We start from the raw sequence: 27,563 nt of genomic DNA, 5'->3' as shown, positions 1-27,563 counted from the left end.
TTATTCAATGATTCATTCTCCTTTATTTTTTGTGCTTCTAAGACAAGGTTTTCCAGCAATACTTGCTACATGTTTTTCCCTATTTTTCAAGGACTTAGGAAACAGAGGTAGCCAGCCATTGGGTAAGCTGGCAACACCCCAGCCTTCCCAAGGCTGCTTTGCATGTAACACAAACTGTGTTTTATCATTACAGAGTTTGAGTTGCAGTTCATAGCTTAACAGTAATTAAGTGATACACTTTGGTACATGTGGACTGCAGTCAAAAAGACTTCCTCTGATATTTCTTTCTTCTTCCTCCTTCCCTGTTTCCATCTACTGGAGAAAAAAAAACTTGCAAACAACAGAAAAAAAACAAAAACAAACCTCAAAACCCTCACCAAAAAAAACCGAGCCCAAACCCTTCATTCAGTTCAGGAATACAGAAAAATGAGCCCCAAGTAGCAGAGCTTGCAACTGGGAGGAGCAAGACAAAATCTTCCATTGCTACCACCATGTTCAGTCTCCACAGCAGCAGCAGATATACTCACCTAGGGCAGCTCTCTGGTGCACCCCATACCATTGCCTTATTGCTCTAACACAATTTTTAATGTTTAAATCTTTACCTAATTTAAGCCATCTCACCTCTTGCTGAGTTTTATAGGAGCTTGCATCCATCCTTCACATTCCCTTGAAAATCAAGCTGCCATTGCCCATCACACAAGCTACAGAAAAGCTTTTGGTTAAAATCAGCACATCAAAAGCAAGAGGAGGTTAGCAGGGAGGAATGAAAAAAAGTCCTTTCACTGGAAGCTTTGCTGCTCCCAGCAAGTCCATGTAACAAGATGGAGATCAGTGCTGGAAACAATCCTGACTATTACAAAGCAAAGTGAAAGGCAACTTTTTTTACCCCAGGAAGAAGTGTATCATGCTCTGCTATGCTGCTGCAGAGATGTGTCCAGGTTTGTCTGGTGAGGAACTCAGGGCAGATATGAAATCCTGTACTCTTTCACAAATGCCATTAAGCTCCTTGGGATGGGTGGCTACCTGCCTGGCATCAGGAGAGCTCCTAAATGAAAGTTTAGGTAGGAGTGGGTTAGTGCTGTCCAAGCACGTGTCAGACTTTTTACAGCTACTGGCAGAGAGCCAGTACTTAAAACCAGCAACACAGCTTGGAAGGGTCAGTGCAGAACTCTGGTGCAAATTTATCTTCTGACATAGCCAGAAAGACATGTAAGGAAATAACTAAAGGCAATATTTTTTACAGTTCTCTTTGGTTAATGCAAGGCAGCTTCCTGAGTCATCTCAGAACTTCACATTGCTATGTTCAAAGCAACCTGTGCTACCAACAGCAACAATGATCTCTGAAAATACTCACAAGCCAAGCTGCAAGGTAGAAATAGCAAGAGAGATGACTTGAGGCCACACAGAACACTTTCATCAACTGAACAAAATTGAATCAAACAGCCTTAGAAGAATGGCAGTCTCCCAGTTCTCCCTGAAGTCTCTCTTCAACAGGAGCACTGGGTCTTCTCCACACTTGGACTGGCAATAACTGGCCTGGAGTCAAGACTGAAGCTGTTTGGAGGGTTCTCCCCATGAAGCTGTAAGGTATTTCTGGCTATCAGCTCCTTAGCCATTAATGTGAACACCTCTTCTATGTTTTGAGCTTCTTTTGCTGATGTTTCCAGCACAGCTAAGAGCCCATGCTTCTCTGCCAGGGTGCAGGCATCTTCAAACAGCACCTGGCGCTTGTCCAGTGAGTCTGACTTGTTCCCTTAAAAGCAGAGAGATACTTCCATCACTTAAGTATTTTTAAAAATTATTTTTAAATGCAATGTGTCCCAGGTTACAATATAAAGATGTGCCCAAAGAGATGTATTCTCTCACCATCTGCTGAAACCAGGTGGGGCAGTGATTCTTATCTCTGTGGGAGTTATCCTCTGCTAATGGGCTGTTAAAACCAGATGGGGCATGTTCTTTATCTTTTCCACAACCCATCCTTCCTCCAATGAGATATCTTCTGTTAATGGGCCATTGAATCCCACTGCATGACTGATAAAATTACATCATCCCATTGGGAGATGCTCCACCCACAGGGAGGAGCCAAGCCTTTCCTACCTAGATAGAAACTGAGATTTGGAACATTAGAGCAGCCCTTACCCACTGGTTTCCAGAAGACAAGAGCTACCAGGATCACTGCCAGGATTTCTACAGGAACACTGCTTCAACAAAACCACTTCATCCAGACTGCTATCACCACCCTAACTAGTGTGGTGTCAAGTTGTACTCTGACTCTGTCAGTAGTTTTTCTTTTGTACTATTGCATGTATTTAATTTTTATCTTTTTTCCTATTAAATTGTATTTCTGACTTAAAGTCTCTCACTGGTTTTGATTCCAAAGCTATTACAGATGAAATCCAAGAAAAAACTAAAAACCTGCGTTCATCTAATTACTTAGTATAGATAGTGGGGGTAAAGGATTATTTGGAAGCAACTTGGTCCTTGTTCCCTAGTGATTTTAAATGTTAAGTAGTATTTAAGCTGAATATTTTAGTTTAAAAAATCTTTTAGGGTGATGTAAAAAGACAATAATTCAGATCAGCTACCTTAATGCCTAAAAGATATGCTTAAGTTGTTCCTGCATGTATAGATTAAATTTTTACTTGCAGCACTTTATTCAAAATCTATCATGAAATACCTCAGATAAAATGCATTTGTGTATTTAGACAATTGCAGCACATGTAGATTTATCAGTTCTAGTAACTGTCTTAAGTCAACATTTGTAGTTTCAAGACAAACCTTCATCAAATTCATACCTTGAATATGTATAAACTAACTACCCTCCTATAAAATCCCTTCTATATATATATTACAAAATCCCTTTCTAAAAGGAAAAAAACCCACAAAAACAAACAAAACCAACCTACCCTGCAAGAGAAAAAAAAAAAAAAAAAAAAGAAAAAAACCAAGCAAAAATAGCCAAAAAAAACCCCAGCTTGAGGATTATTTGCCTTATTAAAAGGAACTCAACCACCTTTTCCTCCTTCAGTTCCAGATAGGAAAGTTAGGTTTCTAAACCTTAACCTGCTAGAAAGGTGTTTAATGTGACTAAGCATAATTAAATGTACAACGACTTCTGCCAATATAAGTAAAGCAAACAGCACCAGCTTTAAAAGAAAGCACCAAGCTGGATCCTTAACAAAAGCTTCATTTTTACTAATTTCAGAACTTATCTCTCTAAAAAAAAACAAACCAACAACCACCACCATCCCCCACCACACAGAGATAAGTCTATTTCTTTAGATTCATGACAGAAGCTAGAAAAACTTGGCCAAAGTGCAGTGATTTACACCTCCCCTGCCCCCAGTTCCAAGCACTGCATTAGATACAGGCCAGAATTTATCTCGTGCTTCTTCCAGAGGAAGGACAGGAGAAACCTGTGCAGCACAAGCACGGAGGGTGCTGGGAGCAGAGGCAGCAGCTCAGGGGCCCTGCCTGGGGCTCAGCACTGCTGAGCTGCTCTCAGCAACAACAACCATGAAACCCAAGGGAAAGGAACTGAGGCTTCCTACCAGCTCAGTTCCCAGCCAGTGCTTTCCTCACAGAGGCAGTTTCCTGAGTGCTGCTGGAATGCAAGCAGAGCCCTCCACGCTCTGCAAAAGCCACCTCCCCATCTATTGTCTTACCTGCTCGGAATCCCATTACAGAGCATGCATATCAAGAGAACAGAGAGGAAAGATGAGAACCAGGAGTCTGTGCATTCCCCTTTGTCTTGAATTATTGAGCTGCTACATTCCCGTGCATCAGCAGTAGAGGGGTCAGGCTTACTGCAATTCTAACCTCAACAGCCTGGCAGCAAAGCTTGTTGTGCTACTCCAACAAGAAAGCAACAACTGAAAAAAGGTTTCACTGTCTGCAATAGTTTTGGTCCTGTTAGGACCAGGCTATGACTTTCCTCATTTTTATAAGCTTAGGCTGAATTGACACACTTTGTGATCTATTTTAATTAGAACTGAATCCTTCCTTAATGCATAGTGTATACCTACTTCAAGTAGTGGCAGGAAACGAGGGAGATTTTATATCCATATTAAAAATCTACATAACCCAATATTTAAAACTAAAATCCTACCAATTAACATCATGACCAAGTTTGCAGCACCATACTTTTCAATTTCATGAATCCAGTGAGGAATGGATTCAAATGTGGACCTCCTAGTAAGGTCATAGGCAAGGATGGCCCCATGGGCACTCCTGTAATAAGACTGGGTTATTGTCCGGAAGCGCTCTTGGCCGGCTGTGTCCCACACTTGGATCTGTAAGAGAAAGGACAGAAGCTGTAAAGAGCAGTGAATACCATTTTCCTAGGTGCTTGCCTCAGCATTTGAAGCCCTGTGTCCACAAGGCAGCCAGACCTGTCCCAGCTCACTCCATGATCCCAGTGTAGATCTGAAAAGCCATTTACAAGCCTCTAGAATCAATCTACACAGACCAAAGAGAAAGCTCCAAGGGTAAGCAAACCCAGCTTTGCAAAGAGGCTAAGAAACTTATTTTCAACAACTGTAGTAGAAGATAGAGAACATTACAAACTTTTGATAGCAAAAGAAGAGCAGAGAACCCTAATACAGGACTGGGCAGAGCAAATCTATATATAAAGGCCAGGCATCCTAACTTTCATCTGCATACAGAGGGAAGTTCTAGCTGACAATTCCTTCTGGTGTTTGTCTTGGAAGTCTTCTTCCCTAAAATTAAGCACGCATCAAAAAGGAGTTTTTGCAAATTTTGGGTGTTTTCCCTCCTTAGTGTCTCAGCTAAACCCCCCACATCTCTGGAGTGAAGAGGAATCCCCTCTGAGCTACAGCTATCTTCCCAAAAACTCCCTGCAGGCAAAGCACAAGCCCTCTCCTCGAGTAGATGCAGAGAAGTCACGAGAGCAAGTAGGCACCCAAATTAGGGTGACTGCTTCCCCCAGGGCACCTTCCCGAGAGAAAGCTGCACTGGGAAACACTCCTGGTTAGAAAGGCAGTCAGCTGTGCCAGGGCCGAGCAGGAGGAGCTGAGCATCCCGGCCCCCGCACGGGCAGGATGAGGAGGGCACGGCCAAGGGCTCTCTCATAAAAACCCAACAACCACCACCACTGCTGCTCCCCACACCCACCTTCACTTTCTTGCCGTCGATGTCCATGGAGCGCACGGTGAAGTCCACGCCGATGGTGTTCTGCTGCTTCTCGTTGTACTGCCCCGTCTTGAAGCGGTGCACCACGCACGTCTTCCCCACGTTGGAGTCGCCGATCAGGATGATCTTGAAGAGGTAATCGAAGGCATCGTCCGCGCCGGACCCGGGGAACGGCATCGCAGCTGGGGGAGAAGGAGGAGGAGCCGCAGGCCTGAGGAAGGAGCCCGGTGCCCGGCGCTCACCTGCCGGGCCAGGTAGCGCCGCTCGGAGCCGCGGGGCCGCCGGGAGCTGTAGTGCTGCAGCTCTGTAGCGCTGTAGTCTGCCCCTTCCCTCCCTCCCTTCCTTCCTTCCCACCGCCCCGCCCCAGGCTCGGCCGCACAGCGGGGCCGGCGCCGCTCACTCCCGCCCCTCACATGGGCTGGGAAAGGCTAAGCCGGACTACAACTCCCAGCGTTCCGCGGGGCTGACCGGAAGAGCCGTCCTGCCAGCCAACTTCCGGCGGCCGCGCTGGGCGCTGCACGGTACCGGGACCGGGGCTGAGGCGGCGGCTGAGGCGGTGGATGAGGTGCGGGGCCGGGGCCGGGCCGGGCCGGGCCGGGCTGGGCTGGGCTGGGGCTGGGCTGGGGCTGGGGCTGGGCTGGGCTGGGGCTGGGCTGCCCTGCCCCGCCCCGCCCCGCCCCGCCCCGACAGCCCGGATCATTTTCGGAGCGTTGCCCGTGTCCTTCTTCCCGGACAGCATCCTGCTGAGCATCCGCGGTGACACACGGGCTGCTGGGGCTGGCTGCGGAGGGCCCTGCGTGCGCTTGGGGTTGTGTTCTTATTGGGAAAATTACAATTTTCATGCTGGGAAAATGGGCGTTTGTCTGTTTGGCTTTTTAATTAGATTTTTTTTTTTTATTCTTATTGTTTGGAAGAAAAAAAATTCCCCTCTTTTTTTTTTTTTTTTTTTTTTTTTTTTTTTTTTTTTTTTTTGCCTTAGAATGTTAAGGCTGCGCTTATCATGCCGGCAGTAGGGTAGCATGAACGGTATTTGTTTTGAGCTTAAGGTGTCTTATTTTGACTTTAAGTGACAGGACAAGGTGGAACACCGAGGAAAGCTTAACAAATAAGGGTGAAAGCCTATCAAAAGCTTGCTCAAAACACCGGCTGGCTGAAGGTAAATAGTGCTAAATAGTTGACCAAGGCAGTCTAATACTCTAAAAGCACTCCTCTTCCTTTCTTAAGGGCATGTGCTTCACTGTCTTGAGTTCTGTGAGTCATCCTGCTGCCGAGCTTTTGCTCCTCCTCCACACAGAGTTACTGTGGTGTTCTCACAATAATTAGAAGACTAATTTTAAACAAGAAACTGCTTGCAGACTTTTCTAGCCAAAGACGAATGCCAGTTTTGAATATAGAAAGGGCAGGATGAGGAAAGAGGGAAAAACAAAATCTTTGGTGGTTCTTTCACTTTGTGAAAGTGTCCTGTGCCGGGAAGCTCTGAGGAACAGATTCAATAGATTTCAATACTAAATGCTGTTAAAAAAAAACCAAACAGGTGACTTTAAGGTCAAACCAGCCCTTAGTTTTAAAAGGACTCAGTATCTTGGACAAATAAGATCTGTATGTGCATGTGTTGACATGAATCAAGTAGTAAATCTTGTGCTTTAGGCTGCAGACTGATTACCCAAGGAAGGAACTTTTCCCCACAGCATTTCACAACTTGCAGTGTTTTGCTTTCCTCAGGACAGCTCTGTTACCTGCCTGGTGGGAGGGGACAGAGCCAGGGGAGCTGCTGTGTTTGGCCAGCAGTGGCTCACAAGCCTCAGGACTGTGGAGCTGGGAAACTGGAGTGCCTTGGCTTCCCTTCTCCATGAGGCTTGTATGGGATATTGCTCTTGGTCAGGCATGTGTCATCCCTGAGAGAACAGGGAAGGGATGCTGCCTGCAGTGAAAGGTGTCTTGATGAAACCTTTAAAAGGAGGAATAGAAAGTCTGTGTGAAATAAAGGGTTTTCAGCAGCAGAAATTTGGATGAGAGACTGTCTGGGCAATGACTTCTACTTTTTCTAAGTGAGGTTGTGAAGCTGAACTTGAAAAGTCTTCTGTCAGATGTGCAAATAATTACAAACAGTGCCTGTGGATACAAAAGGACACAAAGGCATTATGTTCTGTCTTATTTCAGTGCTGATCTTTGGGGGGACAGGGTAGTGCTTTCTTTTACCTCTATTCAGCATGTTGGTGGTGTTGGCATGTCTTCTGAAATGTGTGGAGTGAGATTCACCCCTTTGCTGCCCCTAATGAGTTGGGGACAGAGGGAGCTGTGATGTCAGGCTTGAGAATAAACAGGCAGGGATTCCAGCTGTTGGATTTCAGCACTGTCCTCACAGTTACTTCCCTTTTCCCATCTTGGGTATATTCCTACAACAGCACCTTAAAGAGGCAGTGGGATCCCAAACCCTTCTCCACCCACAGCCAAATGCTGCTCTTGTGGCTTCATCACCTCTCTGTGTCTAGAGTCTTGTTTATGGCCCCTCTGTAGTGCTCCATGTGTGTAAATGTGCACAATGGTCTTTAATGGGACAATGCTGGAAATTGGTAGGTCCAGGGGGTACTCCTTTGGTCCTGGGCACTGAAGAGGCATCTTTTAGGAGAAAAACAAAAATAAGTGCCATGAGGGTACTGGGAGAGTGGGAATAAAAGACACCTTCAGCTGTAGAAGCTACTGAGGAATGTAGAAGTGATGAGATGGACAGTGGTGTGAAAGAAGTTGGAAAGGAATGGCATAGGGTTGTTCTGTTTGGGGAACAGAGCTGTACTTCATACACGTGTTTTAATCAAATTGCTTTTCTCTTCTCCTCCCTTCTCACCTTCTTCTGTTTAAGTGAGAAGAAAAATGACTTAATCAGCACCCAGCCCTCGTGGCCAGGGCAGGAGCAGGGGTGGGGCTGCCAGGAATATGGCTGTGCCTGGAATCTTAAGGAGGCAGCCTGCCAACAGAGGCCTTGTGTCCCACTGCACCCACCATCATATTGTTGTGTTCCTGCTGACCTTCTTCAGGTGGGTTGAGTGTACCTCTGCTCAGAGATTTGTATTTCCACCCTTTCCCCCTTGACCTCCAGAGGAGATTGGACCAGCCTGTGTCTGTGTGTTTTCTGGCAGTTATTCCCTGCTCCATGCCTCCAGAAAGACATTCAGTAATGTCAAAGTCAGCATTTCCAACCAATGGACACCCTCCTGCCTAAACAGCACGGCCCCTGAGCTCCAGCCATATGAGGTAAGGACACAAGGGACAAGGAAGTGAGCTTGTGGGGCTGAAGAGGCCCCTTTAGGTGTTCCTCACTTCTCAGAGTGCTAGTGCAAACTTCAGGTGTTGGCATTGTAGTTTTCTGGATCACCAGGCAATGCTGAAATCTTCCCTAGTGGTGCCCAGAGAGAAACTTCTCAAGAAGCTATATGTTCCAAATGGAAATGGGAGCCCCAGAATGGTCTGTAATAGCCAGCAGCATGGAGGAGGGGGTAGAGGGACTCTTCCTCTGAAGTATTGGAGACAATAAACCAAAGCAGTTAATGGGCTTACAGAGAGATCTGTGAAATCCTGGCTGTGCTTTCTCTGTGGCAGTGGTGCTGCTGCCACCTTTTTAAAAGGATAGCCAGACTAAGAAAGAAGAGAGCTGTCTGACAGTGTTAGCTGTTTATCCTAAACTGATAGTGAGGAATGACATTTTATCTTGCATCTAAAAGGCCTGATTTCCATGCTGAACATCCAGTACCCCCTGTCTGTAAATCCTGGTTTCAGTTAAAAGTTGTGGGTGTCTTGGCAGTACTTGCTTGCAGGAAAGGAAGTTTTAAACTGCTTGGTTCTCACATATGGGAATGCAAGAGCTACCTCCTAGTTCCTACCATTTTTTTTTAATAGTGCTTTGTCCTGATGCTTTTGAGAAGTGGAAGAAATCTCACATTAAAAGCTTGGTCACAGGCCATGAGATCTATTGGAGCTGGGAGTTCCAAGTCAGCTGCTGGAGCACTGCCTGCATTAGAAATCATTGGTTATTAGAATGTTTGACAAAAGGAACAGAAGGATGATTAGTGCTGAGTTCTTGTGATAAGTGAAGATTTGGCTTGTAATGTATTCAGGTTTTTACAGTATGGCCAAAAGGAGTGAGCCTCTCAGGGATGCTAAAATGAAATGCAGGGTGTTTATATTTAGTTCTTTAACTAACATTCAAACAACTAGTATATTTTGGAAGCTGTTTTGATACCTTTTTTTTATGATTTGGTGTTTGTTGGATATTGAGATGCTTGTGTCTGATCAAGAAAAATGGTCAAACTGGTCCTTTAGGTATCAATTTAGGTTACATCTGTTCAACTAAGTGGATGTATGATTAGTGTTGTCTGTACAGGATGTTCTCCTGGAGAGGTAGAATCAAGCTGAAACTGATTGTTTGAGTTAGGCACATCTGTAGGTTGGGCTTGGGTTGGGTTTGTTTGTTTTCTAATGGAGCATGGTGGGAAGGGAAGAAAATTTTGTTGATTAGTTTATTAATTCTTCAGGTTTACCTCAAAGCTTGCTTTTTTTTTTTTTTTTTTTTAACCTGATGTCACTAATCTTTCTCTGGGGACAAGTGAGGCTTTTTCCTTTTTTTTGATCATATTGAAACCAAAGTGAAACTCAGGGTAAACACAAAACCCAACATTAGTGACTGGAGTTTGTTGTAAATAGTTTCCAACCAGTCTATTTCTTCCCCTTTTTCCTTTTGTACTCTTTCTTTTCTGTCATTTTTTATTTTGGCTGCTGCCACAAATACTGTAAGAGAATTATTCATTCAGTGAAGACAGCAGTAGAAGTACAGAAGAGGTGCTGCACATAAAACAGAATATGCCTTTATTGTATTATTCATTAAAATGCTCATCAGTGTTTCAGAGTAAGGAGCTGTCTAGCAGTTGCATGCTTGTTAGAAGTAGGCTTGTTTTTCCACTCATTTGTCTTGATCCAGGTGAAAGGAGCATTTCTCACTTCTAGTTTGCCAGCTTGCATTTTAGAAGTGAAGCCAAGTGTCAGTGGACATTTTCTGACAGAAGATAATGCCAGAATTGTTCCTGATGTGATAGCTAAAGTGTTGGAGAAATGGGAGCTTGCATGGGCCAGGTGCTGTTCTACTTTGGAGCTGGGGTTTTCATTGAAAGAGTAGAATGAGCTATGCCTCTCCCTGTTTACCTGTAATAATTTTCCCTCTGTAGCTCTGGAACAGCAGCCATTTATTTCCAAATGCAGAAGAAGCAACTCTCTTCCTGGGGACATTGGACACCATCTTTTTGTTTTCCTATGCTGTGGTGAGTAAAACTAACCCCAAGCTGCTCAGCTTTGGTTGACTCTTAGTGGAAAGATCACACCTACAAAAAAAAAAGCTTAGTTCAGAAGCAAAACCTTCTCTCTTTCAATTTCTGTTAATTCTGCCCATGCCTGTCACCCATGTGAAGATGCTTGTTAACAAGCACAAGGGAAATACTATCACTTCAGAATTTCTTACACCCCTGTCACTGGGGAGGACTAGTTCTGTCTCTCCAAGAGTTCTCAGCTGAGTTCTTTTAAACAAGGAATGTAATGAGCAGCTACAAGCAGGGTTTCTTTAGTGGCAGGAGAAGTGGTTAGAATCAAACTGTTAGTTGGTATAACAGCAGTGTTTGGATTAGTATGGCCTTTCTATGTAATTCTAATTCTTACAGCTGCAAGGTGCAAATCCTCTGGCTTTATTTCATGCTGTGTTCTGTTCTCAGGGTCTCTTTGTCAGTGGCATAGTTGGGGACCGCCTGAATTTACGCTGGGTTTTGTCTTTTGGCATGTGCTCCTCTGCTCTGGTGGTAAGTTGGAGCATAACAGTGGGGTTTAGAAGTCTGCCTGAGGGTTTTTGGGTTGGAATTTGCTGTTTCTGTGTGAATCTGCTCATGAGCTGTAGCTGTACCTTAGTGGTCTCAAAGCCTGCAGGTCTAACCTGGTGCTGGATGCATGTACTGCACTAAAACAATGAGCACAGATGACTCTCTCCTTCCTGAAATGTCTAGCTCTGCACACTGTCAGAAGGAAATTCTTAAGTTTGAGACATTGTCTAGAGACTTGGACAGCTTTTGTTCAAGATTGGTATATTTGGGCTTTTGGAGACTGTTTTGTAGCAGAACTTAATCTCTTAGACCATGTATATTGTTATCGAGGCTTTTGCTTCCAAACACAATCTTTGCTTTGTTCTTTGAAGGACATCCTAACAATACCAGGCACTCATTTACTTATTTTATGTAATTGCTAGGAGGGTATGTGTCAAAAAAGAATGTCTGCTTAAAACAAAAGGTGCTTTGTGTTCAAGTTCAAGCCACTTCAGAGAAGTGTAAATCAGTTTTATCTTGTGGTTTTCTGGTTATTAAAGTAGCAGTAAAATGTGGGGAGTGTGTTTGATTTACCAGTGGCTACAAACCCCACTGTGGCCTATTGAGCTCTGCAGACATGACTACAAGTGTGCATCAAGCACCGTGTGCTACAATGTGTATTTTTTGGGTTAGAGCACGTGGTAATCTGAGACCTGGCTGTAGTATTTGTGTTAAATTTGGTGAAGATACATGACCTGTGAGGGTTCTGTGTTTGCAGAGAGCCTCACAAATTAGGATGTCGGTACAAGGGCAGATCAAGAGGCTACTGTATCTTTAGTGTTGTCATTGAAACTATTTGTGTCTTCCTTCTCCTCTCCTGTTACAACTGTCCTGTTTGAGGAGACAAAAGTGTTTTGGAGAGGAAGTGCCATGGCAGCAGGTTTGTCTCTGGAGTCAGAGCTGTGCTGGCTCAGCAGAGGGTGCTGTGAGCCCTGTGCTGTGTCGCAAACAATGCCAGCCTGGCCTCTGCCCTGGCCCCTGCATAGCTCCCTGAAAGCTTGTTCCTTTTTTTAGCACCCCACTCCTGCCTGTCGTTCAGCAGTAGCCTCAGGGTGTCTTCTCTTTTTTCCCCCTGCTCTCCTCTAGGTATTCTCCTTTGGCACACTCACAGAGTGGTTGCATTTCTATAACAAGTGGTTCTACTGCTGTCTCTGGGTTGTGAATGGCTTGCTGCAGTCCACTGGCTGGCCCTGTGTGGTTGCTGTCATGGGAAATTGGTTTGGAAAAGCTGGGTAAGTTGAGTTTTCTTGAGTGACTCACTTGTCTGAACTGCTGAGTAACAGATTGAGCTGAAATTCTCAAATAAGAAGGCCAACTGTTAGATCATAATTAAAATTAGGTAGGATGGAATATGACTTACTTGTTACATTCCCTCTCTCTCTCTTTCACTTTTTTTCTGGAGCCACAGAACAGCCTGGTGTGAACACAACTGTATGTGTTAAAAGCACAGGTGCAAACTTCAAAAGAGTACAGTGACTGAAGTTTAATTTTCATACCACTGAAAAACCTGTTTCTATCTACTTAGCAATAAAGAGAGCAAATGCTAACTGAGTCATCCTAGGCTGTATTCTCACTTTGGGGTTTGCACATTAGCTCTAGTTGTAGTCTGTAACCTTGTTGCCAGCTCACTCTCCTTTAACACAGATGTTTCAGGATTCCTGGCTTATCTATTTGGCAACTCCAAGTTATGATGTGTTTTGTTTTAAATGAAATCTCTGAAATTGAATCCCTTTGAAGTGGTCAGTGAAAATGGTGTAACTTTATTGATTAGTTGAAGTTCACTTGAATGTTTTGGTTTTGTCTTGTTCTTAATGTCATCTGTCCTCACATTGCCTGCTTCAAATCTTTTTCCCCTTCTGCAGGAGAGGTTTTGTCTTTGGACTCTGGAGTGCCTGTGCATCTGTGGGAAATATCCTTGGGGCATTCCTTGCCTCCTGTGTTCTCAAATATGGTTATGAGGTAGGTATTGCTGCTTGGCTTCTAGCTACACCTGCATGTCTGAATGGGTTATGAGACACTGGTTTCTTATCCTGTCCTTGAAAGAGAACAGCCTCATGTGTCCAACTTCATCTTCCTGAATTCTGTGGGAATAAGCAGTAGGCAGAATAGAAAAGCTATTCCTTTCCTGACTCTTCCAAGCTGGGAGAAATGAGCCTGAGACTCCTCTGTAAAAGGAGCTGATGTCATTGAGGAGCTCTGGTGTCACATTCTTCTGATTTGGCTTCAAGTGCACTTCACAGTCATCCATCACAGGTTCTGAGCTGACTGGAGTCCCTGGAGCTGGAAGAGCATGGAGGCATAGCTGCTGTGACTGGGAAGAGGCCAGGCTGTCCTGTGGCAGTGGACAAATGAGCACAGGGAATGGAGTGGCCCAGCACATCTCATAGCATGGGGCCTCTGAGGACAAGCTGGCAGAGCTGAGCTGGTCACTCTGGACATGAGAAGGCTTAGAGTACCAAGAGCAGCCTTCCAAAGCCTGGGAGAAGGTTGCTGAGAAATCAGAGCCAGGCTTTTTCCAGGACTGCACTGTGAGAGAAAAAAAAAAACAAAGAAAAAAAGCAGTGGGTATGAAATGAAGCAGGGATGGTTCCATTTGGATAGACCATTGTCCTATGATGTATGTTAAGCAATGGAACAAGGGGGCAGAGCCTAGGAGGATCTGTCTTTGGAGGATTTCAAGAATCTGACTGACCACAGCTTTGAGTCACCTTGTCTGAATTTGGTGCTTGACTGTTCTTTGAGCAGTCCCTTCCAGCAGAGCTGGATCTCTGGGTGTGTTGGCTCAGCCCCTTCCTCACTGCTGTCAGCTCAGTGCAGATAGGCTTAGATAGGACCAAGTCTGTTCAGGAGATGCAGAGATCACTTGTTTCCAAGTGTCATGGATGCAGTCTGGGTTTGTAGCTGTGTTTGCTCTCTCATGAGGTTGGAATGTAAAGAAACTCTCATTAGGCAGGGAGGTGTATGTGACTGAAAGTGCTTTAAAAAAGAATGCTTTATTCATGTCTCCTCAGTATGCTTTCTTGGTGACTGCCTCAGTACAGTTTGCTGGAGGAGTCATTGTGTTCTTCGGGCTCCTGACGTCGCCCAAGGAAGTGGGTGAGTGGAAGAGCTGTGCTATTTCAGTGCCTTCATGGAAAGCAGATCTGCAGCTTTCCATGTAGTACTACTCATTCTGACAGCATTTATCCTCAGGGCTCTTATCAAATGGTGCTGCACCTTAGTGCATGTAATGGAGCAAATGCTTTACTTGCCAAGATCACACTAAATGCCACCATGCATCATGTGAATAGGGTCTATTTTGTAAGGCAAAATAAAACAGCCTGGCTCTAACATCTCACTAGGATATGTCTAATTATCAGTTTTTCTTCAGCATTTGTTAAAGAAACACCAAGTAAACTGATAACTGGCTTTTGTAGGAGAAAACTATAGCAAGCATTAAGTTTGCAGTGGGAAGGGAAGGTAGTTTTGGTCTGCAGGTCTCCCACAACCAGACAAATAACTCTTGGGTTGCGTGTGTTTATTCTCTGAGAAGGTGGTAGGCAAGTCAGAGTGCACCAGGAAAACAAAAGAACTTTGGGGCTTTGTCAGGGCTGTGGAGGAGGTTTTCCAGGTGCCTGCCAAGGCTGTAAAGTTGGGAGCTCTAAAGCTGCCATAAAGCGTGCTCATAAGAGTGCTCTGCATCCCAGGAAGCACAATGCAGGCAATAACAGGCAGCAGGTGTCTGAGTCCCAGGAGCCAGGGCTGAGGATCCCAACCCCTCAGTGAGGGGGGAAATGCACTAATTTGTTGTGTCTTCCAACTAATGGCCAGACACTCAGAACAGACAAAGCCGACGGCAGGATCACACAATACTTTCCAGAGCCCTAGAAGACAAGGGGTAGAAACTGGCGGCACTGCAGAACACCATCTAGAAGAGTTGCTAAGCCAAAGGAGGATGGAGGTATGGGAGAGGAGGGAATTGGTAGAAGGTGGAATTGCTAGAAGGTAGAATTGCTTAAAAGAAGAGAGCATAGCTTTAGAGTGGGGAGAGGGGGAGCAGGCTGTGCTCTGTTTTTCCTGTTGCTTATTCCTTGTAAAACTTAGGCCTCCCTGAGCTTGGAGCAGATGAAGACGAAGCCAGTGTGGAAGAAGATGCCAACAGACCCCTGATGGGCAGTGATGATGTAGATGATGATGACAGGAATTACTCCATTCAAGCAGCTGACAATGACAACGAGCCCAAAGCCATTGGCTTTTTCCAGGCTTGTTGCCTTCCTGGTGTCATACTGGTGAGGACACAAATTCCTATCTGTTGAACATAAAGCTGTGTTTTTGTGTTGTCAGGATTTGTTCACATCATTGTTAATATGTTGACCATATGTTTTAGTGGTTGGTATCTGATGTCTCATGCTGTTAAGATGTTGGGGTTGGGCCTGTTATCCTTGTGTGCATGAATAATGCTGTCTGGGTGTGTGGTGTGTATTGCTCTTCCCATCCTGCTTCATGGAGTGCATTTAATGAGCCAGTGAAGGGCAGCAGAGATGCTGTGAATTTGCAAGGGAAGCCATGAGCAAAGGTGGCTGTAGGGTGGGGCTCTCACTCCTGAGAATCACACAGAGGTCTCTGATGCTGAGATTTGGAGTTTTTTAGTTATCTTAAAGCAGAAAGCTGGCTTGAAAAGCCTGAATCATCATGATGTAACATCTGGCAAAGTGTGCAGGGTGTTTTATGAACGACAGGAAACAAGGCCTGGTGATGCAGTTCCCACATATCCTTGTCCTGTCCCTTGAAAACTTGTGTTTCTGTATCAGCAGTATTGCCCAATTGATGTTCAGCTGTGAAGTCAACCTGTCATTAAAAAACAATGTTAACCTTCTGCATCAGTGGGCTGTCTGCCCCCTGAATGTGAACCAGTACAAGAAAGGGGGCAGAGTGGCTGCTCAGTAGAACAGTGGGAACTGCCTGGGTTTGTCATGGAGCAGAACTACTGAATGGGCAGTGTTGTCAGGTACCCTTAATGAGCAAAGCAAATGTTGATTTAGGCAACAGAAAATCTAGAAGGGATGGGTGCATTGTCAGTGTGCAGGACAACCCCAATCTTGTTGTTAAGGCCTTAGTTGGGGGATGGCAAAAGAAAGCAAATCCATCTTGAGTTCTTTCCTACTCTGGCTAAATGCCTCACACAAAATGTTAGTGATGGTGTCTGCCTCAGGTGATGTGTGACTTTGTTCACTGAGCAAAAGGAGATGGCAGCAACTGAGGTTGCTGGCTTTGAAGTCTGGGGTTTGGGGACATGTTCCACACCTTAATCCAGCAACCTGAACACCTCTGAGTCTGAGTTTTATCTGATGCCAGCTTAGTGCCCAGCCAAACACAGATGCCGTGTCTAATTGGTGAGAGACCAAATAGTGAGAGAATCTCCAAAGCCTTGTCAAGATTCTACAAAGAATTTATTTGGCATGTTTTTTCTGTAGCTCCTCTCATCTCCTGCTGAGTGATACAGTGGAAGAGTTTTAGTACAGACAGCTTTCCCCTGAGCCTCTAGGAATTCAATGTTTAATCACTCAGACAATCTGGTAGACAGTTTCTTAGTGTGTTGTAATAAGTATCACTTTGTACAGTGCACTTTTCACACCCAGAGGCAGGAGAACCCTACCAAACAACCCCATGCCTTCCATGTATGTGGAAATTAGTTTGTGTCCTGTAAGAGTGAAAAAGCATTAATCATACAGCTAAGAAGTCTGTATCTTTTAAAATAATCTAAATTCAGAAGGGATTTTTGTGGAGTTCAATATATAGAAAGTTGTGCTTTTTGAAATTTGAAGTCAAGTGTCTATAACTACATTTGCACAGACTCAAAGGCTGTGCTTTAACATCTTCATCCTTGTTTGCCTCTTCCAATGGATTCCTTGAACTGCCCTCTTTCCTGAAGTAGGGTGACCTGTCCCTCAGTATGCTGTGCCAGCAGTCCCTGAGAACTAATCTTTGCCACACACATACATGAAAGTTCTGAAGAAGGAGATCTGCTAGCTAAGGAGTAACTGAGCCCAGCCCAAAAGAAGATTGTCTCTGCTGTTGGGTTGGGAAGCCTATGCTCAGCTTTGGTCAAACCTTTCATCCCATGTCCTGGAATACCTGCCTGGGGATTATGAGTGAAGCTTTCTCTTTGGGTGCTGTAAGCAGATGAGCCTTCTGAGCAGCACAAGATAGCACAGAGGAACCACTTCACATAACTTTTCTCAGCATGATGCACAGATAACTAAATCTCAAGCTTTAGTGTCATGTGGCTGACTCCCTTCTCTTCAGAAGGTGAATTAAATTTTCTTCATTTTTTGAAGCCTGGTGTTATTTCCTCTCAGGATTACACTGAAAGTGTTTTAACCCATTGCATTCAGTGATAAAAAAATAACCTTCTTGACAGTGATTTTTGTATTCCAGGGTTCCCTTTGATGTTCAGCATTAAACTTTCATGATGCTGCCTTCTTACATGAACTTCAGAAATGCTTTCTCCTGGAAGCTTGAGCTGGATCCAGAGCTTTATGGGAATAAGCAGAAATGCTGTTTGCATTTCTCAAGTGCTCACTGGCCCTCTCTTTGTTCCAGTACTCCTTGGCCTATGCCTGCTTGAAGCTGGTGAATTACTCATTCTTCTTCTGGCTGCCCTTCTACCTCAGCAATAACTTTGGATGGAAAGAAGCAGAAGCTGACCAGCTCTCCATCTGGTATGATGTGGGAGGAATCATAGGTGAGTGAGCAGGGGGGTGACACCTTCTTGCAGCTGCCTCCATAATGTTTGAAAATGAAAGAGCACTTGTGTTCAGGGATCTAGCTGTTCACTGAATGTGGGAAAAGTCTAGATTTATATGTGGCTGCTTGGCTTTTTTTTTTTTTTTTCTCAAACACAAAGTATATGACACCCTAAAGAGTTAATAAATAACTGAAGGGCACTGTCATACTCTTGAAAGTTACCCCAGCTAGCATTTTTCTTCACTGACTAGAGCTTCTTGAAAAATTCTGTGTACAAAATGGGCCCCCTGCTTGCTGCTTCCTCTCTGACATGTACCCTTGGGGAAGATTTAGAGCTGGGCTTGGTGAGTTCTGTGCTGTGCTGTCCTGTCTGTGCTGTGTTTCTAAGGACAGGCTCATTGCAGATTTCAGCAGAGCAGGCATCAACTGTGTTATGTTCAGAAATTAAACATAATTACTCTTATTTCTGCTGGCTGCAAAACCTGACCCAATTCCTCCAGAATAAAGAGTATATTGTATATGTATTTGGATTTCCACTCTCCTGTTCTCAGGTTCTAGCTTTATTCCCTTGTCTAGTTAGCTTTCCTTTAATAAACATCCTTGTTTGGGTCTATTCACAGTTTGTTTTTGCCTCTGTGGCCTTTTATGCATTAGGCTTTCTCAGCATTCTGTCTTTTACCAGCAGAGCAGTTCCTGCAGAGGTACCAATGGTACATAAGGTGATTTTTGTTGGCCTTTGGCATTTGTTGCATTCAGCTGCACCTGCACTAAGTAGGTGAGACAGCAGGGAATGTGAGGCCTCTGTGTGATAATGTTTTCTCTGTGAGAAGGAGCTGTCTTTTGCACTTTCAGTTAAAAAAACCAGCCACAGTGCTCAGCTTGTTTAGTCCAGGGTTGTGGTGGTCAGAGCTGTGTTAGCCCTGTAGGGGAAGAGGAAAAAAAAGTAGGAGCATTGGCTAGTGGCATGCCAGAAAAAAAGAAGTAATAAATTCCCAGTAATGCAGTACAAGTAGTTTTCTCTGCTTTATCTGAGACACTTAAATTTACTGTTGTCTCTGTGTCCAGGGCAGTAAGGGCAGGGGGCTTAGCTCTCAGGATTTTAGAGGGAATGTGTATTGATGAGGAGGCCAGAGGCCACTGCACTCAGTGAAACAAGCCTTGTTCAAGCTATCAGCATCCTGAGCCTGACAGTGATATTTCTTTTTTACCAGGTGGGACTATCCAGGGCTTGATTTCTGATGTGCTGCAGAAGAGAGCCCCTGTGCTAGCAGTGAGCCTGCTCTTTGCTGTGGGCTCTCTCTTTGGATACAGCCGTGAGTACACGTGTGCCACGCAGGGATAAGAGGTTCATTCAGTCCTTCCCAGAGAGAACCAGAGCACAGCCTGTTCTCATTATGTTTTCTGGTCTTGAAAGTGCTTCTGCATCAGAATGGTGCCTTTTGGTCTATTTTGCTCAAGTGTGGCACTGCACAGAAAGAAATCTGTTCTCTGGTTAATGGAGTGGAAATGAATTCTCTGAGTGGCTGGATTTCCCTATACTGTTGAGTACTGATCCTTCTGGTACTGATCCTTCTCCAGTGTCAGTGAGATTTTTTGGCATTGTCATTGTGTCAGCACCCTAATTGGCAGAGCCAGAAATCTTGGGTGCTTCCCTATACTATGAGGAAAGAGAATCTGTGGACTCCACATCTGTGCTGGGGTTTATATACACTACTCAGAGGCAGGAGAAGCTCTTAGACTTCACTACTTACACTTCTGAGAATGGTGAAATGGGAGAGTTTCTGCCTCTTTTATGATAGATACAGTTCTTGGTGTCCTGCTTTTGAAAGGAATCTCAGGAAAACAGAGTGTGAGGAGATGGGAATATGTAATTTCTGTGAAACATCTATGAAGCACTTCTAGAGGTGACAGGTTGGTGTCTTCACACAATGTCCTGTGGTACAGAGTGATTTAACTCACTGGGCTGCCATTTCACTTCTCTGTGTGTTCCCCCAAAATGGGGTGGTGATCCAGACAGAGTTATTGATCCCTGTGAGATCTGTGGGTAGAAATCTCTGCTGGATCTGCACATGAAAAATGTGCCTTTTGGAAGCATGCAGACTTCCTCAGATGGTCTCAAAGTAAGGTCAGTAAGTTATTATCATTGAATAGCAAGGATTTGGTGGAATTTTTGTAGGCTCTTGTGCTATCTCATTGCTTTAAAAAGTGAATTGGAAGTAAACATGAAATTATTGCTGATGAGGTTTGAAGTTTGTGACTCGGTAGCAGAAAGTCAGAGCCCCAGGTGCCTTGTGCTTAACCCAAAATGTGCAGCAGTCCAGGCAGACACTGAAGCCTCAGGTGATCCAAAGCTCCTGCAGTGTGATAATTCAGCTTCCATCAGCCAAAACAGGAAACCTTATTATTTTATTTCCAAAACAGGAAATCTTATTATGCCCATAGTGTGTTGCACATAAGAGTAATAATGACCTGAGAATATATGAAGGGAGTGTACCTTGCCTTGTGCAGTTACTTGCCATGTGTGGGCCCTGAGTGGATGGGAGTGAGAATTCAGGTGATGATTGGAAGTGGAAACCAGGGAAGCCTGTCTGAAAGGCTCTGAGGGACTGGAATGGAAAAGTAGCTGCATGTACACTTGCTGCTGGATAGGACAGGGGAACCTGTAGATGTTCAGACATGGCTTTGTGAGGAGGAATTAGGATATGGGGGTTTGCATGTTTTGCTTTTTTGCACAGCATTGTTTGGGAAGTTGCTGGGTTGCTACCTCCAGGTCCAATCTCTCTACTTTAAAAAATGTTTTGGAAAATGGAGAAAGAGAGTGAAAGGGATGATTCAAGTGCTGAATACTTTATGATGAGAGAGTTTGAGCTGTGTCTGATGAAAGATTCTCTACTATTCAAGTTTTGTTTACACTCACCTGGTCTTTCTCTTGCAGGTTCCCCAAACAGCAAACCTATCAATGCTGTGATCATGGCAATTACAGGTAACTCCTCAAAATCCACTGTTATGCTGGTAGACATCTAAATCCATTGCAGAACAATCAGGAACACCAGCCAGGTGGTGTAAGGCGTTTGTGTGTGCTGCCATCTCTGCTGGTTTTGCAGAAAGAGTGAAAACTGGGCCCCAGTTTGTGTTACCTTTGGAAAACAGCTGTAGGAAAACTGCCTTACAGAGGGAGGTATAGAATACAGACTCTATAGAATAATGGCCTGCAGCTGAGGGGATCTGCCCTGTCTCAGTATGATGGAGGTGAATTTATGCTAAAGTACCTGCTCTGGTATCTGAGGAAGTGGGTACATGGCACAGTCATGAGCTGCAGCTCAAATTTGAGGGTGTTTGTCAGAATCCAAAGTACCCTGTGTGCAGTGAGAGGTCACAAGGTTTTTGTGCTACCACACATACTGTGCTGTGTTATGGAATTAAGCTTGCATGAATAGAGCCTTTCTTCCCAAACACTCTTATTTCAGAACTCTCTGTCCTGTTGTTATGGGTCTTTTTTTTTTTTTTTTTTTTTTTTTTGCCTTCCATCTCCTCCATGACCCCTTGGAAAATGAGGCTGTAGCATGGGTGTATGCTACTTCAGACTAATTAAAATGTTCTTGTTGGCTATTTCTGTGTGACTGCTCCAGATATTCAGGGTGTTCCATGACTGTGTGTGTCAGGTACCCCTCTACCTGCAGTTAGTCTCTGAGCATTATCTCTAGACTTAATTCTTGTCCTGAGCTTTCATGGTAGAAAATCTGTGTTTTGAAAGTGCTCTGTTGAGAATATCAGTATTTGTTTTACTCCAAGGCTGTTTTCTTGTCACTTTTAGGATTCTTCATTGGAGGCCCTTCTAACATGATCAGTTCTGCCATTTCTGCTGACCTGGGGCGTCAGGATCTGGTGAGAGGCAGCAGCGAGGCTCTGGCAACAGTCACAGGAATTGTGGATGGAACAGGCAGTGTTGGTGCTGCTGTGGGGCAGGTGAGGCTGCCAAGGGAAAAGAGAGGCTTGGGGAAGGAAGAAAAGTGTTGTGATTACAGATGTTAGTGCATTCCTCAATCCAGAGTTGTTGGGGGTTTTTAAAAAATAATTACTTAATAACCAACCAAGGGAAGCTGTCTGTTTTAACAAAGTTTCCAGGGGAAACAATGTAATTAAGAACTAAACTAAATATTCATAGTGTTAATCTTAAGGCACTTTGGTAATTTAAGTGAATTTTACAGAACTTCAAAAAGCTTTGCAAAGAGTGCAAAAAATACTGTGAAGTTAGAGTTTTTTTGTTTTGAGGTGATAGGAAAACCTTCTCTTACAGGAAAGTGTATCTCTAGAACTGAGTAAAATTGGAATACCTCTTATGAATGTTACAGTGTTTATGAAGCAATTTAAAATTTGCTGTTATTTGTGCATTCTCTTTTTATCTGTGGATGTCTTTTGCACCTTGTAAATCCAGCTCCACTTGCTTCAGTGTGCTGCCAGAGGTCTGAGGAGTAGAGTGTTGCAGAGGAGGAAGCTGACAGTGTACCCACTGGGGATGTTTTCTTCTCAAATACAAGTGTTAGCTACATGAAAGAGCACAGTGGTGCTTTGGGGAGGATTTAGTGGAGAGATCAGAGCCAGTTCTACTCCAGTGGTGATAAAATACCCAGAATGCAGGCGAGGTGTGCAAGTTGCTTTTCTAGAAAGAGATTTGGGTTTGTGCTTGCCATTGATTGCCTGATAAATGCAACCATTCAGTCACTGTTTTGTGCTTATCTCCTCTGAACATGGAAAATTACAAGTGCTTTGAGGACAAATATCAGTGCACTGTTACACTCAGTGTTCTTCTGGCATCGTTTTTGTCTTCCCACACACATACCACCCAAACTCACGTCATCCTAAAAAGTGGGTCTTGGCTTCTGAGAGATTCCACCTGCCTCCCCTTCCAACACTGCATTTATTCCAGCAGAGACAGCCACCACGTCATTCCGGGGGTGTGCGAAGAGCAGCGAGCGCACAATGGGCATGTTAGAAATTCAGATCCTGTTTTGATACACCCAGTGCTGAAGAAGGGAGGCCCTTGTGCAGCATCTGAATATAAATCTGCTAATAAGGGATGCATTTTCTTGTGTGGCCTGGGCTGCCCAATTGAGCCAGCTCAGAACAGAATGTAGTCTCAAGTGTCTTGCCTAGATGAAGGGTTAAGTAGTTACTGGTTGCACAGCTCTTGAAAATGTGTCCTGTGTAATTTATAAACCATTCTAGAGCTTTTAGTTCTTCTGAGAGTACTTACATCCACTTATGTCCCAATGTTCCGTGCAAAAATCCTCGTATTCAGCAGAGTCAATCTGTCACCCTTTGAAACTGTAGTTCAGTTCTGTCTTTGTGCTGTTCTGAGTTACTGTAAAGCTTCAGGATGGTGTCTCTGCTTTGCTGAAACTGTGGGTTTCATACAGAAAAAGGCTGCTGTCCTGAGTCATCTCTTCTGACAGGAAAAGATCAGTTGGAAGATTTTGTGATCAGCTCTGTGTGGAGTGCCAACAGCCCACAAAGTCTAGAAAATGAAATGTCATGCCTGAAAGTCATGCTTATCTTCTCAGTTTGAATAATATTTTTTTTCATTTCTGTTTAGTATCTAGTGTCCTTGATCCAGGAGAACCTGGGGTGGATGTGGGTTTTCTATTTCTTCATTCTAATGGTAAGAAATCACCTTTTTTTAAAATTCTTTGTCAAAGCTCAATTTGCCATAGGATGTTTTTATGGGAACCTGAAAGTTGTGACTTCTGATACCATTCTCAAAGTGGCCTATGGTGTAGCTTTGCCTCAGGTTGTCCAAGTCAGATGGGTTAATTTTGGATCCTTTAAAGTCCTGTTACCCAACAGGAACTGAGGTTGTAGCAGACACACAAAAACATTTTCCCAGAAATACCTGTATGCATTTCTTAAAGCTCACATCACCTGACTTCCAAGGCAGGACTTCTACATATCTCAGAGATGAAGGAGAGAGTTTCTCATGTTTTCAGAGAAGTTAGGCTGCTTATTTGTTAGGTCTTGAGGATGAGAGGAAAGAGCAATGAGGGTCTTGAAACTAAACTGGAAGTGCCTTGGCCCTGTTTTGCTGGTGGGGCAGAGAGCTGTTGAGGCCCTGGTGTCCTCAGCATCACCACAGTGGTGAACACTGCACAGTTTGCTTGGTCTTCCCTGCTGGAAGGGCCAGGAGATGTCTTTGCATCTGTGCTGACAAGGGAGAAGGCCACTTTGGTTACAGCAGAGGTGGCAAGGTGGAAGGTCACTGAGGAGCTGGAGAGCTCATCTTTACGAAAAGCTGAAAGTGCATGAGCTTTCCTGCAAGCTCAGTCCTTCCTCTGCTGTGCCACTCTGTCACTGCTTCTCTTAGCCTGTGTCTTCCTGGCATGGACCTGGATGCACAGTGGGGCAGGGGATGGCTGCAGCTCTGATTGCTCTGTGCTAATTGTCCTGGATTTGCCTCTTTCCACAGACGAGCTCCACAATCCTGTTCATTTCACCGTTGATAGTGAGGGAGGTCAGGATGCTGCTGCACGAGCGGCGCCTGCGAATGCTGGCAGAGTGACTCCTGCTCCCCTCTGCAAGGACTGCTGTGTGGAACTGACAGCTGGGACCCTCAGCAAAACCCTGGCACTCATCAGAACTCGGGATGTTTGTCACATCCTCCAGGCCTGGACTGATTCCAAACCACTCCACAAGACTTGACTGACTCGCCTTAGGCGCCAATTACCTGTCCTGAGACCACCTGTGTCACAGAGCTGCTCACCTAAGCCAGACAATCCATGGGACTGATGGATTGTCCCAGACTCTTCCAGCAGTCATGCCAGGGTCTTCTGTTGTCTCCTTCCTGTACCTTTTCTTATTTATTTCTGGATGTGCTGACCAGAGTCAGCTGTTTGAAACTGACGGTTTTTGGGAGATTATCTTGCAGTGAATCTTGAGGCTCTTTTGTGCTGGTGAAATCATCCAGTGCAGTTCATGGATAGTCCTAAATTTCAGATCACCTTAGCTTTTAGAAAGGGCAAAAATAATTATTTGGGATTTATGCTCTCTAGCTGTTTAAAAACTGCTGTTGCTAAATCTCTGCACAGATGGACCTCTGCTATCCCCTATCTATTAACTGTTATATATTCCTGTAGAGTCACATGAAGTTACCTCTGTATTTGTTTTTAACATTTTTAATGATGTTACTAATCTCTGCGAAATGAGATTTCATTTTTTTTAACTATTGAAGCAGACAAATAATGTGCAATACTTTACTGCAATCTCTGAAATAAGCCTTAATAGGTTACCTTTGTGTCTAAAGGATCCTTGAATGGCTTCAGGGATCAGTAATGGGACACAAATACTTTCACTACTTTTTTTATTGAACCTGACCAATACTGACCAAAATGGGTGTGAGGTGACCTTCTGTAGGAAACTGGTGTCACTGACTTCATACTCCTTGGGCAATTGCTCATCTCTAGCAAAGGATCAGAATGGAATTAAAGGAATTTAAGGGACCTGGCTGCTCTCAGACAGGAACTGAAGCATAGTCGTGGAGTAGCATTAATGAGCAACTTCTGCTGTCTCCGCCCATGCTCCTTGGGTATGGCTGCATAGGGGGCCTCAAGCCCCAGGGTTTGGAAGCTTGAGTAGTACCTTGAAAGGAAAGGTAGATGCAGGTCTACCTGCAAGCACTAAAAACAAGTGGCTGCCCTTGGTGTGGTGGTGTTTGAGTGCTTTATGTTACGTGGGGTGATCGACTGACACCTCTAACATTTGTTGGTGATCATAATGGGATCACTAAGTAACTTCTCACAAAATTGTCTTGTGTTTATGCCTTGAGATGTTTCATTGTAGCAGGTCTGTGTTAACATGCAGAACTTATAAGCAAACACTCTAATAGTCAGCAGTCCCTGGATGGAGGTGGGGAGCAGCAAAAGTGTTTGAGCTGAGAATTTGAAACTTTTAAAATGGGACCAGTTGCCTTTTCAAAATGTGCATTGATTTTATTTCATTTTTTAATTGATGAATGTCAGTCTTTAGTCATGTGTTGATTGTAATGAGCAGAACATCATTAGTGCCTTACGGTTTTACAGTTTTGAACGGTTGCTTGGTGATTGCTGCTTCTGTAGTTATGTCTCCATGCACAGCTTTGCTTAAGGTGGAACCCAGTTGCTCCATTTTATACTTTTTTTCAGTCTTTTTCTCTGGGTGGAGGTGATTGTTGCATCTTTTTGTTAACCCTCAAAATATTTCAGTGCTTGGGAGAATGATGCCATTAAGCCAATATGGGATCTGAGTCCTGTTCTTGACTCTTCTCATTCCCATTACAATTTTTGCCTGTATAATTAGAGCAGGAGACGGAGAATCTATCATCCTGTTCTCAAAATTATGCCCTGGAGTTAATGTTCACATCCCAAGCTACTCATTAGCCCCTGTACAAATAGAATGAAAACTCCCTGAAATTTAGTTCTAAAATTGAAGGTTGCCCCAGCCACAGCGTCTGAGAATCTGTGGTTTCAAATTCCAACCTGGATGAACTTTTTGGCCGCCTCTCCAGGCAGCAGATAAACTTCTGATGAAAGGTGGGGTGGGAAAGGGACGTGTCTGGGGTTGGGGAGGGAGGGGAGGCTGGCCCCTGTAACAAATGGCTTCCTGTAAACAGTTGTGTCCCCTCTTGAGAAGTGTCAGAAGTGATGGAGCCGAGCCTGGGCTCTGCATCCGAGCAAGCAGCGCTTTGGGGCCATCCCTGGTGAGTGAGGCGTGCCTGAGGCCTCAGGGTTGCTGCCCTCGTGCTTGTCCTGGGTTTTCAGTGCTGTGCATTTCTCCAGGGTGCTCTGAAGGAGAAAGGTTTTCAATCTGGTCATGGCTGAACTGACCTCACGTGAATAAACATACATCGACTTGATCTGGGCGAGTTCTTCCGTGTGTTTTATTCCACTCTCCCCGGTGTGGTTCTGCTGAGCATCCTCCTCTTCCTCCCTTCTTCCTCCTCACAGGTCTGGCTCTAGCAGCTGCTTTTCACTCAGCTGTTGTGCAGATCTGAGCCCTGACTTGCTGAAACCAAACCCTCATCCCCGCCTAAAAGGGGACCGTGTTCCCAGGGCTGCAGTTTGGCACTCCTCCTGATCAGGCTCACAGGAGTTTTGTGAGAGTCCCCTAACAGAGATGCCCATAATGGTGTAATTAATGGCCTTAAATAAAGGAACCAGACTGTATACCTGGTTTTATTAATTTATTTCTTCGTTGATCTGCATGTAGAAGTCAGGTGTTCTTCCCTTGGAATTAAATGTGCCATGTGCCTGAGGGCCCTGCTGTGCCTTCTCTCCTGTGACTCGTTCCATTAAACATGAACCCACGTCTTTGCTTAGCTGTGTTTAAATGGACACAGTGGGGAACATGGTAATTGTGTTTGTGTTTTATAGTTTATAATAAATTCCAAGTCGAGCACAATACCAGACCGCTGGAGAAACTCCTGTGCCTGCATGTCTGGTCTCTCAAGTATTTTGGTGGTGCTATCATGCTATTCCTCAAGGAAATTAACATGTTTTTACCCCTTTTCTGTCACTTTCTTTTCCCCACTTACTCATCAGGAACTTTCCAGCTTATTCTGGAAGTGCTCTGAAGAATGAGTAGAGCCTTGCTTGAGTATCTGAAAATGCTGACAGTAGCAAACCCCATCATCAGCACTGTGGCTGTCCTCTCCAGAGTGGAATGTGTGGGCAAGCAAAAGAGTAGGAATTGCTTAACTTCAGAAGTGCAAAGGAAATGTGTAAGGAACTGATCTCTGTTTCAGACTGAGCACAGGATGAGACAGAC

General features: G+C 44.5%; 2 protein-coding genes across 3 annotated transcripts; one reads left to right on the top strand and one right to left on the bottom strand.

The window, feature by feature from the left end:
• RAB19 (RAB19, member RAS oncogene family) lies at positions 1-5,593 on the bottom strand. The gene is made up of 3 exons (XM_056509442.1): positions 5,134-5,593; positions 4,109-4,292; positions 1-1,753 (listed from the first exon to the last, which is right to left on the bottom strand). The coding sequence occupies exons 1-3, from the start codon at positions 5,326-5,328 to the stop codon at positions 1,488-1,490; spliced, it is 645 nt and encodes a 214-aa protein (XP_056365417.1). The 5' UTR covers positions 5,329-5,593; the 3' UTR covers positions 1-1,487.
• A 22-nt stretch (positions 5,594-5,615) lies between these two features.
• On the top strand, positions 5,616-26,652 carry SLC37A3 (solute carrier family 37 member 3). 2 transcript variants are annotated; one of them, XM_056509414.1, is made up of 16 exons: positions 5,643-5,716; positions 6,219-6,307; positions 8,012-8,186; positions 8,289-8,403; positions 10,368-10,460; positions 10,905-10,988; positions 12,132-12,277; positions 12,908-13,004; positions 14,057-14,141; positions 15,129-15,313; positions 17,628-17,769; positions 18,983-19,084; positions 20,707-20,754; positions 21,586-21,737; positions 23,365-23,430; positions 24,232-26,652. In XM_056509414.1, the coding sequence occupies exons 3-16, from the start codon at positions 8,086-8,088 to the stop codon at positions 24,322-24,324; spliced, it is 1,509 nt and encodes a 502-aa protein (XP_056365389.1). In that variant the 5' UTR covers positions 5,643-5,716; positions 6,219-6,307; positions 8,012-8,085; the 3' UTR covers positions 24,325-26,652. The 2 variants fall into 2 exon arrangements, with proteins under 2 accessions (XP_056365379.1, XP_056365389.1); XM_056509404.1 differs by lacking the exon at positions 6,219-6,307 and having other exon boundaries at positions 5,616-5,716.
• Positions 26,653-27,563: the final 911 nt, after the last annotated feature.

Source organism: Oenanthe melanoleuca, chromosome 1A (assembly GCF_029582105.1).
Source record: "Oenanthe melanoleuca isolate GR-GAL-2019-014 chromosome 1A, OMel1.0, whole genome shotgun sequence".
NCBI classification, from domain to species: Eukaryota; Metazoa; Chordata; class Aves; order Passeriformes; family Muscicapidae; genus Oenanthe; species Oenanthe melanoleuca.
Note: the sequence above shows the minus strand (reverse complement) of the source record. Positions and strands in the feature narration are given on the sequence as shown.

Excerpts from the sequence above, each read along its gene's own strand:
- RAB19 (XM_056509442.1), bottom strand. The coding sequence starts at position 5,328 with ATGCCGTTCCCCGGGTCCGGCGCGGACGATGCCTTCGATTACCTCTTC. Across the intron at positions 4,293-5,133 it reads TCGACGGCAAGAAAGTGAAG|ATCCAAGTGTGGGACACAGC; the intron begins GTGGGTGTGGGG and ends TTTCTCTTACAG. Across the intron at positions 1,754-4,108 it reads CTTGGTCATGATGTTAATTG|GGAACAAGTCAGACTCACTG; the intron begins GTAGGATTTTAG and ends TCTGCTTTTAAG.
- SLC37A3 (XM_056509404.1), top strand. The coding sequence starts at position 8,086 with ATGGCTGTGCCTGGAATCTTAAGGAGGCAGCCTGCCAACAGAGGCCTT. Across the intron at positions 10,989-12,131 it reads TGTGCTCCTCTGCTCTGGTG|GTATTCTCCTTTGGCACACT; the intron begins GTAAGTTGGAGC and ends GCTCTCCTCTAG. Across the intron at positions 20,755-21,585 it reads TGTGATCATGGCAATTACAG|GATTCTTCATTGGAGGCCCT; the intron begins GTAACTCCTCAA and ends TGTCACTTTTAG.